Source organism: Bombina bombina, chromosome 3 (genome assembly GCF_027579735.1).
Source record: "Bombina bombina isolate aBomBom1 chromosome 3, aBomBom1.pri, whole genome shotgun sequence".
In the NCBI taxonomy this organism is placed as follows: Eukaryota; Metazoa; Chordata; class Amphibia; order Anura; family Bombinatoridae; genus Bombina; species Bombina bombina.
In genome coordinates, this window is record NC_069501.1 from 542,067,614 (window position 1) to 542,082,056 (window position 14,443).

General features: G+C 42.0%; 1 protein-coding gene across 6 annotated transcripts in view; it reads left to right on the forward strand.

Moving 5' to 3' along the window:
• Positions 1–14,443, forward strand: part of THRAP3 (thyroid hormone receptor associated protein 3) — a 342,660-nt gene that overhangs the window by 129,634 nt on the left and 198,583 nt on the right. For all 6 annotated transcript variants that reach the window (XM_053707020.1, XM_053707022.1, XM_053707019.1 and 3 more), the window contains one exon: positions 13,384–13,495. In XM_053707020.1, the coding sequence (XP_053562995.1) occupies positions 13,384–13,495 (112 nt within the window). The remainder of the gene's footprint in view (positions 1–13,383; positions 13,496–14,443) is intronic.

Consider the following 14,443-nt stretch of genomic DNA (forward strand, 5'->3'; position numbering starts at 1 on the left):
GAACGTGGAAAAGAGTTCTCTATCTCCGTCAACAAGGGTTCCCTTCTTGGGAACAATAATAGACTCCTTAGAAATGAGGATTTTTCTGACAGAGGCCAGAAAAACAAAACTTCTAGACTCTTGTCGGATACTTCATTCCGTTCCTCTTCCTTCCATAGCGCAGTGCATGGAAGTGATAGGTTTGATGGTAGCGGCAATGGACATAGTTCCTTTTGCGCGCATTCATCTAAGACCATTACAACTGTGCATGCTCAGTCAGTGGAATGGGGACTATACAAACTTGTCTCCGAGGATACAAGTAAATCAGAGGACCAGAGACTCACTCCGTTGGTGGCTGTCCCTGGACAACCTGTCACAAGGGATGACCTTCCGCAGACCAGAGTGGGTCATTGTCACGACCGACGCCAGTCTGATGGGCTGGGGCGCGGTCTGGGGATCCCTGAAAGCTCAGGGTCTTTGGTCTCGGGAAGAATCTCTTCTACCGATAAATATTCTGGAACTGAGAGCGATATTCAATGCTCTCAAGGCTTGGCCTCAGCTAGCGAGGGCCAAGTTCATACGGTTTCAATCAGACAACATGACAACTGTTGCGTACATCAACCATCAGGGGGGAACAAGGAGTTCCCTGGCGATGGAAGAAGTGACCAAGATCATTCTATGGGCGGAGTCTCACTCCTGCCACCTGTCTGCTATCCACATCCCAGGAGTGGAAAATTGGGAAGCGGATTTTCTGAGTCGTCAGACATTGCATCCGGGGGAGTGGGAACTCCATCCGGAAATCTTTGCCCAAGTCACTCAACTGTGGGGCATTCCAGACATGGATCTGATGGCCTCTCGTCAGAACTTCAAAGTTCCTTGCTACGGGTCCAGATCCAGGGATCCCAAGACGGCTCTAGTGGATGCACTAGTAGCACCTTGGACCTTCAAACTAGCTTATGTATTCCCGCAGTTTCCTCTCATCCCCAGGCTGGTAGCCAGGATCAATCAGGAAAGGGCGTCGGTGATCTTGATAGCTCCTGCGTGGCCACGCAGGACTTGGTATGCAGATCTGGTGAATATGTCATCGGCTCCACCATGGAAGCTACCTTTGAGACGAGACCTTCTTGTTCAAGGTCCGTTCGAACATCCGAATCTGGTCTCACTCCAGCTGACTGCTTGGAGATTGAACGCTTGATCTTATCGAAGCGAGGGTTCTCAGATTCTGTTATCGATACTCTTGTTCAGGCCAGAAAGCCTGTAACTAGAAAGATTTACCACAAAATTTGGAAAAAATATATCTGTTGGTGTGAATCTAAAGGATTCCCTTGGGACAAGGTTAAGATTCCTAAGATTCTATCCTTCCTTCAAGAAGGATTGGAAAAAGGATTATCTGCAAGTTCCCTGAAGGGACAGATTTCTGCCTTGTCTGTGTTACTTCACAAAAGGCTGGCAGCTGTGCCAGATGTTCAAGCCTTTGTTCAGGCTCTGGTTAGAATCAAGCCTGTTTACAAACCTTTGACTCCTCCTTGGAGTCTCAACTTAGTTCTTTCAGTTCTTCAGGGGGTTCCGTTTGAACCCTTACATTCCGTTGATATTAAGTTATTATCTTGGAAAGTTTTGTTTTTGGTTGCAATTTCTTCTGCTAGAAGAGTTTCAGAATTATCTGCTCTGCAGTGTTCTCCTCCTTATCTGGTGTTCCATGCAGATAAGGTGGTTTTACGTACTAAACCTGGTTTTCTTCCTAAAGTTGTTTCTAACAAAAACATTAACCAGGAGATTATCGTACCTTCTCTGTGTCCGAAACCAGTTTCAAAGAAGGAACGTTTGTTGCACAATTTGGATGTTGTTCGCGCTCTAAAATTCTATTTAGATGCTACAAAGGATTTTAGACAAACATCTTCCTTGTTTGTTGTTTATTCCGGTAAAAGGAGAGGTCAAAAAGCAACTTCTACCTCTCTCTCTTTTTGGATTAAAAGCATCATCAGATTGGCTTACGAGACTGCCGGACGGCAGCCTCCCGAAAGAATCACAGCTCATTCCACTAGGGCTGTGGCTTCCACATGGGCCTTCAAGAACGAGGCTTCTGTTGATCAGATATGTAGGGCAGCGACTTGGTCTTCACTGCACACTTTTACCAAATTTTACAAGTTTGATACTTTTGCTTCTTCTGAGGCTATTTTTGGGAGAAAGGTTTTGCAAGCCGTGGTGCCTTCCATCTAGGTGACCTGATTTGCTCCCTCCCATCATCCGTGTCCTAAAGCTTTGGTATTGGTTCCCACAAGTAAGGATGACGCCGTGGACCGGACACACCTATGTTGGAGAAAACAGAATTTATGTTTACCTGATAAATTACTTTCTCCAACGGTGTGTCCGGTCCACGGCCCGCCCTGGTTTTTTAATCAGGTCTGATAATTTATTTTCTTTAACTACAGTCACCACGGTATCATATGGTTTCTCCTATGCAAATATTCCTCCTTAACGTCGGTCGAATGACTGGGGTAGGCGGAGCCTAGGAGGGATCATGTGACCAGCTTTGCTGGGCTCTTTGCCATTTCCTGTTGGGGAAGAGAATATCCCACAAGTAAGGATGACGCCGTGGACCGGACACACCGTTGGAGAAAGTAATTTATCAGGTAAACATAAATTCTGTTTTTTCACTGTTATTTCAAATTTTGACAAAATTTGTGTTTCTTAAAGGTGCAGTAACGTTTTTTATATTGCTTGTAAACTTGTTTAAAGTGTTTTCCAAGCTTGCTAGTCTCATTGCTAGTCTGTTTAAACATGTCTGACACAGAGGAAACTACTTGTTCATTATGTTTGAAAGCCATGGTGGAGCCCCATAGGAGAATGTGTACTAAATGTATTGATTTCACCTTAAACAGTAAAGATCAGTCTTTAACAATAAAAGAAATATCACCAGAAGATTCTGACGAGGGGGAAGTTATGCCAACTAACTCTCCCCACGTGTCAGACCCTTCGCCTCCCGCTCAGGGGATGCACGCTAATATGGCGCCAATTACATCAGGGACGCCCATAGCGATTACCTTGCAGGACATGGCTGCAATCATGAATAATACCCTGTCAGAGGTATTATCCAGGTTGCCTGAATTAAGAGGCAAGCGCGATTGCTCTGGGGTTAGGAGAAATACAGAGCGCGCAGATGCTGTAAGGGCCATGTCTGATACTGCGTCACAATATGCAGATCATGAGGACGGAGAGCTTCAGTCTGTGGGTGACATCTCTGATTCGGGGAAACCTGATTCAGAGATTTCTAATTTTAAATTTAAGCTTGAGAACCTCCGTGTGTTGCTTGGGGAGGTATTAGCTGCTCTGAATGACTGTAACACAGTTGCAGTACCAGAGAAATTGTGTAGGCTGGATAAATACTATGCGGTACCGGTGTGTACTGATGTTTTTCCTATACCTAAAAGGCTTACAGAAATTATTAGCAAGGAGTGGGATAGACCGGGTGTGCCTTTTTTCCCACCTCCTATATTTAGAAAAATGTTTCCAATAGACGCCACTACACGGGACTTATGGCAGACGGTCCCTAAGGTGGAGGGAGCAGTTTCTACTTTAGCAAAGCGTACCACTATCCCGGTTGAGGACAGTTGTGCTTTTTCAGATCCAATGGATAAAAAATTGGAGGGTTACCTTAAGAAAATGTTTATTCAACAAGGTTTTATTTTACAGCCCCTTGCATGCATTGCGCCTGTCACGGCCGCGGCGGCATTCTGGTTTGAGGCCCTGGAAGAGGCCATCCATACAGCTCCATTGACTGAAATTATTGACAAGCTTAGAACACTTAAGCTAGCTAACTCATTTGTTTCTGATGCCATTGTTCATTTGACTAAACTAACGGCTAAGAATTCCGGATTCGCCATCCAAGCGCGTAGGGCGCTATGGCTTAAATCCTGGTCAGCTGACGTGACTTCGAAGTCTAAATTACTCAACATTCCTTTCAAGGGGCAGACCTTATTCGGGCCTGGTTTGAAGGAAATTATTGCTGACATTACTGGAGGTAAGGGTCACACCCTTCCTCAGGACAGGGCCAAAGCAAAGGCCAAACAGTCTAATTTTCGTGCCTTTCGAAATTTCAAGGCAGGTGCAGCATCAACTTCCTCCGCTTCAAAACAAGAGGGAACTTTTGCTCAATCTAAGCAGGCCTGGAAACCTAACCAGTCCTGGAACAAAGGCAAGCAGGCCAGAAAGCCTGCTGCTGCCTCTAAGACAGCATGAAGGAATGGCCCCCTATCCGGCGACGGATCTAGTAGGGGGCAGACTTCTCTCTTCGCCCAGGCGTGGGCAAGAGATGTTCAGGATCCCTGGGCGTTGGAGATCATATCTCAGGGATATCTTCTGGACTTCAAAGCTTCCCCTCCACAAGGGAGATTTCATCTTTCAAGGCTATCTGCAAATCAGATAAAGAAAGAGGCATTCCTACGCTGTGTGCAAGACCTCTTAGTTATGGGAGTGATCCATCCAGTTCCGCGGACGGAACAAGGACAGGGTTTTTATTTGAATCTGTTTGTGGTTCCCAAAAAAGAGGGAACCTTCAGAAGAATTTTGGATCTAAAGATCTTAAGCAAATTCCTCAGAGTTCCATCTTTCAAAATGGAAACTATTCGGACCATCCTACCCATGATCCAAGAAGGTCAGTACATGACCACAGTGGACTTAAAGGATGCCTACCTTCACATACCGATTCACAAAGATCATCATCGGTTTCTAAGGTTTGCCTTTCTAGACAGGCATTACCAATTTGTAGCTCTTCCCTTCGGGTTGGCTACAGCCCCGAGAATATTTACAAAGGTTCTGGGTTCACTTCTGGCGGTTCTAAGACCGCGAGGCATAGCGGTGGCTCTGTATCTAGACGACATCCTGATACAGGCGTCAAGCTTTCAAGTTGCCAAGTCTCATACAGAGATAGTTCTGGCATTTCTGAGGTCGCACGGGTGGAAAGTGAACGAGGAAAAGAGTTCTCTATCCCCACTCACAAGAGTCTCCTTTTTAGGGACTCTTATAGATTCTGTAGAAATGAAAATTTACCTGACGGAGTCCAGGTTATCAAAACTTCTAAATGCTTGCCGTGTTCTTCACTCCATTCCGCGCCCTTCGGTAGCTCAGTGTATGGAGGTAATCGGCTTAATGGTAGCGGCAATGGACATAGTGCCATTTGCGCGCCTTCATCTCAGACCGCTGCAATTATGCATGCTGAGTCAGTGGAATGGGGATTACACAGATTTGTCCCCTCTGCTAAATCTGGATCAAGAGACCAGAGATTCTCTTCTCTGGTGGTTGTCTCGGGTCCACCTGTCCAAGGGTATGACCTTTCGCAGGCCAGATTGGACAATTGTAACAACAGATGCCAGCCTTCTAGGTTGGGGTGCAGTCTGGAATTCCCTGAAAGCACAGGGATCGTGGACTCAGGAGGAGAAACTCCTTCCAATAAATATTCTGGAGTTAAGAGCGATATTCAATGCTCTTCTGGCTTGGCCTCAGTTCGCAACACTGAGGTTCATCAGATTTCAGTCGGACAACATCACGACTGTGGCTTACATCAACCATCAAGGGGGAACCAGGAGTTCCCTAGCGATTTTAGAAGTCTCAAAAATAATTCGCTGGGCAGAGACTCACTCTTGCCATCTGTCAGCAATCCATATCCCAGGCGTGGAGAACTGGGAGGCGGATTTTCTAAGTCGTCAGACTTTTCACCCGGGGGAGTGGGAACTCCATCCGGAGGTGTTTGCTCAATTGATTCTTCGTTGGGGCAAACCAGAGTTGGATCTCATGGCGTCTCGCCAGAACGCCAAGCTTCCTTGTTACGGATCCAGGTCCAGGGACCCAGAAGCGACGCTGATAGATGCTCTAGCAGCGCCTTGGTTCTTCAACCTGGCTTATGTGTTTCCACTGTTTCCTCTGCTCCCTCTGCTCCCTCTGCTCCCTCGACTGATTGCCAAAATCAAAGAGGAGAGAGCATCGGTGATGCTGATAGCACCTGCGTGGCCACGCAGGACTTGGTATGCAGACCTAGTGGACATGTCATCCTTTCCACCATGGACTCTGCCTCTAAGACAGGACCTTCTGATACAAGGTCCTTTCAATCATCCAAATCTAATTTCTCTGAGACTGACTGCATGGAGATTGAACGCTTGATTCTATCAAAGCGTGGCTTCTCCGAGTCAGTCATTGATACTTTAATACAGGCACGAAAGCCTGTTAAAAGGAAAATCTACCACAAGATATGGAGTAAATATCTTTATTGGTGTGAATCCAAGAATTACTCATGGAGTAAGGTTAGGATTCCTAGAATATTGTCTTTTCTCCAAGAGGGCTTGGACAAAGGATTATCAGCTAGTTCCTTAAAGGGACAGATTTCTGCTCTGTCTATTCTTTTGCACAAGCGTCTGGCAGAGGTTCCAGACGTCCAGGCATTTTGCCAGGCTTTGGTTAGAATTAAGCCTGTGTTTAAACCTGTTGCTCCCCCGTGGAGCTTAAACTTGGTTCTTAAGGTTCTTCAAGGAGTTCCGTTTGAACTCCTTCATTCCATTGATATTAAACTTTTATCTTGGAAAGTTCTGTTTTTGATGGCTATTTCCTCGGCTCGGAGAGTCTCTGAGCTATCTGCCTTACAATTTGATTCTCCTTATCTGATTTTTCATGCAGATAAGGTAGTTCTGCGTACCAAACCTGGGTTTTTACCTAAGGTGGTTTCTAACAAGAATATCAATCAAGAGATTGTTGTTCCATCGTTGTGCCCTAATCCTTCTTCAAAGAAGGAACGTCTTTTACATAATCTGGACGTAGTCCGTGCCTTGAAGTTTTACTTACAAGCTACTAAGGATTTTCGTCAAACATCTTCCCTGTTTGTCGTTTACTCTGGACAGAGGAGAGGTCAAAAAGCTTCGGCAACCTCTCTTTCCTTTTGGCTTCGGAGCGTAATACGCCTAGCCTATGAGACTGCTGGAAAGCAGCCCCCTGAAAGGATTACAGCTCATTCTACTAGAGCTGTGGCTTCCACCTGGGCCTTCAAAAATGAGGCCTCTGTTGAACAGATTTGCAAGGCTGCGACTTGGTCTTCGCTTCACACTTTTTTCAAAATTTTACAAATTTGATACTTTTGCTTCTTCAGAGGCTGTGTTTGGGAGAGAGGTTCTTCAGGCAGTGGTTCCTTCCGCTTAATCCTGCCTTGTCCCTCCCATCATCCGTGTACTTTAGCTTTGGTATTGGTATCCCACAAGTAATGGATGATCCATGGACCGGATACACTTAACAATAGAAAACATAATTTATGCTTACCTGATAAATTTATTTCTCTTGTAGTGTATCCAGTCCACGGCCCGCCCTGTCCTTTTAAGGCAGGTCTAAATTTTAATTAAACTACAGTCACCACTGCACCCTATGGTTTCTCCTTTCTCGTCTTGTTTTGGTCGAATGACTGGATATGACAGTTAGGGGAGGAGCTATATAGCAGCTCTGCATTGGGTGATCCTCTTGCAACTTCCTGTTGGGAAGGAGAATATCCCACAAGTAATGGATGATCCGTGAACTGGATACACTACAAGAGAAATAAATTTATCAGGTAAGCATAAATTATGTTTTGACATGCAATTCAATTTTTGTGGTATATCTAATCACCTGTAAATTATGCAAAAAACAATATACAGGCCGTACCTCGCGCATGCTCAAAGACAGAATAAGGGAGCACCTCTTGTCTCTACCAGATAAGGAACCAAAGACACCAGTAGCTAAACACTTTAGATCCCATTGTGATAAACCCTTTAAATATTTTTCATTCAAAGCCATAGACCATGTTCCTAAGCTAAACACTGGAGGAAACAGACATGATAAACTAAACAAATGTGAAACCTTTTGGATATTCGCATTACAATCAGGAGCCCCGATAGGTATAAATGAAAAGTCGGATATAAAATTATTCAAAGGGTAATAACATTACTCAGTGTCAACTCTTCACTTTTTTACTTATTTGCATTTTTTTCACATAAGCTTAAACATTGTTTATTTCACATGCTTAGTTTAAACTTAGCACATTTTAAAGATTGCACTGAACTGTAATATAGCAAAATGTCATCAATATAACCCTTGACCGATTAATTATATTGATCTAGGAAACATTTTTAATGCAGACTCTGCTGTCTATGAAAATACATAAGACGCATAACTCACACAATTATAATGGCATAATGAATGGCTTAAGTCACTTTAATATTCTCTCACATATTTATTTTTTTCGGCACTGGGTTTACATTATCACGACACCGTTCTTACATAGTTCACCTCACTTCACCAAGGGTGCACATAGCAACTTTCTCATTCATATTTTTTGTTCTTGTTCTCTGTTAGTCAAAACATAAAAGGAGATTAAAAATAACATGTTTGAGTTACGGCATTACAGCTGTGGCAATCCGTGTTACTATTATGTGGGCTTGTTTCCTTTTAATGTCAGATAAATAGGACTCTTAGTACTGCAGCTACACTAAGTTGCTCCTTTATTTTACAAATCATTTCCCTTTTAAGGCCAGACAAATGAGGATTGTAAATGCAGCAGAGCTGCTCCTTCATTTTACAAATCATGTCCCTTTTAAGGTCAGACAAATAAGGATTGTAAATGTAGCAGATACTTTTTGTGGCGTTATGGCTGTTTCTCTGTGGCATTATGGCTACATTATTGGCAGCCATTCACTGAATGTGTCTCTTTTTATGACAAAATGAACATGGACACATAATCTATCTGCTATATATCTCTTTGTAACGGATCCACAATGAGTATTATAGTAACATCAAGCTACTTTCCCATTTTAGAATTATATCCCCTCTAAGGTCAGATAAAAGGATAGTAAATATAATAGGTATTTTTTTACGGTGTTACCGATATACTAATGGTTGTCCCCCTACCTAGCATATTCGCTCTTATGAATAAGACGAGTCAGGACATCAAATTCACCCGTAACATATTTCTTCTTGCATCTGATACACATTGAATATTATAGTTACATGAAGCTGCCTTCCTATCTCTGTAAATGATGTTCCCTTTAAGGCTAGACAAATAAGTATAGCAAATATAGTAGATACTTCTAGTGGCATTATGGCTATATTATTAACTACCACTCTATGAGCGTTTTTCTCTCCTTATCACAAGATGAACAGTGATATCAAACCCACCTGTTGTATATTTCACTTTGTAATGAATTTGCAACTACATTGAGCTGCTCCTGCTGCCTCGCTACTTTGTATAGTTTTGCAATGTATAACAGGTGGATTGATATTTTTGATATACTAAATATATACCACTTAGAGTATAAATGCTTGCTGTCAGAGCGTACTACTGAATAGGTGAAGGCAGGAGCGCTTTCTGTGGAAATTGTGTACTTTAATGTTTTCGCTAAATTGGCTCATCCACATTATGATTATTTTTCAGTAAAGGTTGCTAACTCAATATCTATTGCTGTATTTTAATGTCCATATACGAGTAATCATTTATTTTTTACTGATCACCTGTTACATTTTTGTCCAAACTAAATATGCAAATGAATCTCCTTCATTGTATGACACACATGATGATTCTAGCCAAAGCATTTCTATTGGTTTGAACCAGGCCGCATGGTTTTGATTGGACCAAGTGTGCATTTAACAGGTGAGCAGTTAACCATTCACTATCCCTGACGAAGTGCTGTAACAGCATGAAACATGTTGGTTTGTTTGATATTGAGCTATTAGGCTGACATGCTTGAAGGCTGTGATATTGTATTTCATTTCTGTGACCACTCACAGTACATATTTTATGGATATCAATAAAGACATTTTTTTAAACCTTTATTCTCAGTCCATTTCCTGCTGGAACCTTTCCACTGGTGTGGAAGCACTTTGATTTCTCCCTAAGTGCCCTGCACTGCTGCTCTAGCTCCCGCTGGAGTTACCTTAAGACATAGCTTCTCTCATGTCTTCTACAATTTCTGATGCATTATCTGCTTTTCCAATGTTGCAGGGCAAACGTAAGAGGAAAACCAGACATTCAGTAAGCGAGGTTTCGGAGGTGCCCTCCCAAGGACCCGAAGAGGAGGGTACTGCTGTAGCATCTGAAGGTGAAATTTCAGATTCAGGAATTTTATTGCCTCTGACGGACTCAGAGGTTGTATCTTTTAGGTTTAAACTAGAACACCTCCGTCTATTACTTAGGGAGGTTTTAGTTACTTTAAGCGACAGTGACTCCACCGTAGTGGTTGTCCCTAAGAAGTCTAGTAAACTGGACAAATATTTCAAAGTTCCTTCTTACTCAGATGTATTTCCAGTCCCAAAATGAGCTTCTGAGATCATTGCTAATGAGTGGGAGAGACCGGGCATACCTTTTTCTCCCTCTCCTATTTTTAAGATGTTTCCCATAGCTGACTCTATCAGGGAGGCTTGGCAAACAGTTCCTAAGGTGGAAGAGGCCGTTTCCACCTTAGCCAAAATAACTACTATACTTAGAGGATAGTTGTGCCTTCAAAGATCCTATGGACAAAAAGTTAGAGGTTCTACTCAAAAAGATATATGTTCACCAGGGTCTGCAATGGCAACCAACTGTGTGCATTGCTAACGTCACTAGTGCGGAGGCGTATTGGTTTGATGCACTGTCTGAGGCTCTCAGGGCAGAGACTTCCTTGGATGAGATCCAAGATAGGATAAAGGCTCTTAAACTAGCTAATGCCTTTATTACGGACGCTTCTCTTCAAGTTATTAAGCTGGGAGCTAAGATTTTGGGTTTCTCTATCCTAGCTCGCAGAGCCTTATGGCTAAAACCTTGGTCTGCGGATGTTTCCTCTAAGTCTAAGCTTCTGGCTATTCCTTACTAGGGGAAGACCTTGTTTGGACCTGGCCTAACGAAAATTATCTCTGATATCACGGGAGGTAAGGGTCATCTTCTCCCTCAAGACAAGAGAAACAAACAAAAAGGACGGAGTAATTTTCGTTCCTTTTGAAATTTCAAGGGAAATTCTTCCTCTTCCTCCTCTAAGCAGGAACAATCTAAACCTGCATGGAGACCTAACCAGTCTTGGAGTAAGGGAACACAATCCAAGAAGCCTGCTATTGAATCCAAGACAGCATGAAGGGCATGCCCCCGATCCTGGACTGGATCTTGTAGGGGGCAGACTTTCCTTCACTCAGGTTTGGGTTTGGGATGTTCAGGATCCCTGGGCAATATAAATAGTGTCCCAGGGATACAAACTAGAGTTCAAAAGTTTTCCTCCCAGAGGCAGGTTTCTGCTTTCAAGATTATCTGCAAACCAGACAAAAAGAGAGGCGTTCTTACACTGCGTAGGAAACATCTCCATCCTGGGAGTGATTGTTCCTGTTCCAATACTGGAACAGGGTCAGGGTTTTTATTCCAATCTGTTCATGGTTCCCAAAGAGGGAACCTTCAGACCAATTTTAAACCTCAAGTCTAAACAAATTTCTCAGGGTACTGTCCTTCAAGATGGAAACTATTTGTTCCATTCTTCCCTTGATCCAGGAGGGTCAATTTATGACAACAGTGGATTTAAAGGACGCATACCTACATGTTCCTATTCACAGGGATCATCACAAGTTCCTAAGGTTTGCCTTCCAGGACAAACACTTCCAGTTTGTGGCTCTTCCTTTCGGTCTTGCTACTGCTCCCAGAATTTTCACAAAGGTTCTGGGGTCTCTGTTGGTGGTGCTTCGATCATGGGGCATTGCGGTGGCACCTTATCTGGACGACATCCTAGTCCAGGCGCCATCCTTTCAACAAGCAAGATCCCACACCGACATGGTGTTATCTTTCCTGCGAACTCACGGGTGGAAGGTAAATTGAAAAAGTTTCTTTGTTCCAAATACAAGGGTAACTTTCCTGGGAACCATAATAGACTCCCTGTCTATGAAGATTTTTCTGACAGAAGCCTAGTCCTTCAGTCTACTAATCGGCCATCAGTCAGTGGCTCAGTGTATGGATCAGACTGATGTACTACAGGAAAGTTTTCTCTTTGAAAAGCGCAATTGGGCAGAAAGAAGCTACTCCCAGGTGGCAACTGTGCCATAGAACAAGCTATTGAGCTTCTGTTCGTTCCTGGCAGACTATTTCTCTTTCTGTTTTGCTTAGATAATAATTTAGCTATGGAATTATCTGCAAGTTTCTGATAATGTCTCTGACTTTCAGATCTTTGTACTTATCTAGTCAAAGTAAGTCTATAAAAAAGTTTCTCTTCCTGGGAACGTTATGAATTTGATGAATCTTTCCTACTTTTTTTTTTTTTAACCTTATGGATGGTTTAAAACATTTAGCTTATTTTGAAAGTGAGATTGCTGATCTTATTTTCTGTTAGGATAGTGTATTTTCTTTATTTTTTTTCAGGCAGTTCGTTGTAGTTCCCTTTCCGTTTTTCCTTTTTTCAATTTTTAAAGAACATTTAATATGTATTCTTTCTCCAAAAGATTTAAAACCCCATGTATGAGTCAGAAGACTTTTGCTTCCTGGTTAAAGCTTTTCTCATTAGGTATTTCTTTATTGGAAGCAGTAAAATTCATTTCTGAAATGTTAGTCCTTTCTACTAGATCCGTTCCAATTTATGGGCCTTTTAATATAATGCTTTTATGTACTGTAGATTGCCCAGCAGCTGCTTGGTTTTTACTCAATTTTCTTTTGGGATAGTTTTTGACAGGAAAGTCCTATAGTCTAAGTGGCTGGTAAATAGGTGTCTGCCTTAACATTTTCCCACACATTAACTCTTGAACTCCACAGTTAGGGTATTAGATTCCAGGAGTAATGGTTTGTGGACTCTAACCGCCTTATGAAAGAAAACAAAATTTATGGTTACCAGATAAATTTGTTTTTCATGGTGGTAAGAGTCCATGAAACCCGCCCTCTTATCTTTTTCTAATTGGCGGCAGTTTTATTATGCACCTCATTTACCCTGCTTTCTCCTTTCCTACTTCTTTGTCTCTGCTATGTTAAACTGGGATACCAGAGAGGTGAGAGGTATTTAAAAGCTTATGGAATGTTGTCTTTGCCTCCTCCTAGTGGCCAGGAGTTAAATCTCATGGACTCTTGCCACCATGAAAGAAATTTGTTTTTCAGGTTTAATTTTTTTTTTAATTTTAGCTAGAAACTTTGTTACATTTTGAAACAAATCTCACAATTGCATACGGTATCTCAACATTGTTACATACATTGTTTTTATTAAGTTGTAAAGCCATATAGAATTTACAAATTTTATGATTCTAACAATTGAATTTTTTTTCAGCATGTCTTATTTTACAGAATAACTTTAATCTGTCAGCCAATGCCATGGAGTACATCAACATTTGTTGCATATTTACTGGTTTGCAATGCTCATCTATGAGTAAACTGTACAAAAATTTACTGTTTCTGCCTTTGACCTTCAACAGAGCATCATTTTGGTCCTTCAACCATGACACTGAGTGAGCGTTTCTCAAAATACCTAAAGAGAGTGAAAGATCAGGAACCCTCAAAAAGCCGGAAGAGCCCTGAAATTCACAGGTAACTCAATATGTATATAAACAGGTTATGGTGGAGCTGTATATATTTTATTTTTTATATTAAAAACGTGTGTTCTGCTCTACTGGTTTTCACTTGATATTTAATAAAATTACAATGCAATAGCACTTACTCTGAATTTTGAATTAGCAGATATTTAAATTTGCTGGCCCTTGTTTAATGTGACAGCCATCAGCCAATCACGCACTTGCTTAGATATACACTGAACTTTTGCACATGCTCAGTAGTAGCTGGTTCCTCAAAGTTTGTATATAAAAAGACTGAACAATTTGATAATGAAAGTAATTTGGAAAATCTCTTAACTGCATGCTCTATCTGAATCATGAAAGTTTAACTTTGACTTTGGTGTCCTTTTTTTCATGCAAAAAAGTTAACACATTTAAAGGGACATTATACAATAGATTTTTGTTTGTATAAATGTTTTGTAGATGATCCATTTACATAGCCCATACAGGTTTTCTTTCATGTAATTAGCAAGAGTCCATGAGCTAGTGACGTATGGGATATACATTCCTACCAGGAGGGGCAAAGTTTCCCAAACCTTAAAATGCCTATAAATACACCCCTCACCACACCCACAATTCAGTTTTTACAAACTTTGCCTCCGATGGAGGTGGTGAAGTAAGTTTGTGCTAGATTCTACGTTGATATGCGCTCCGCAGCAAGTTGGAGCCCGGTTTTCCTCTCAGCGTGCAGTGAATGTCAGAGGGATGTGAGGAGAGTATTGCCTATTTGAATGCAGTGATCTCCTTCTACGGGGTCTATTTCATAGGTTCTCTGTTATCGGTCGTAGAGATTCATCTCTTACCTCCCTTTTCAGATCGACGATATACTCATATATACCATTACCTCTGCTGATTCTCGTTTCAGTACTGGTTTGGCTTTCTACAAACATGTAGATGAGTGTCCTGGGGTAAGTAAATCTTATTT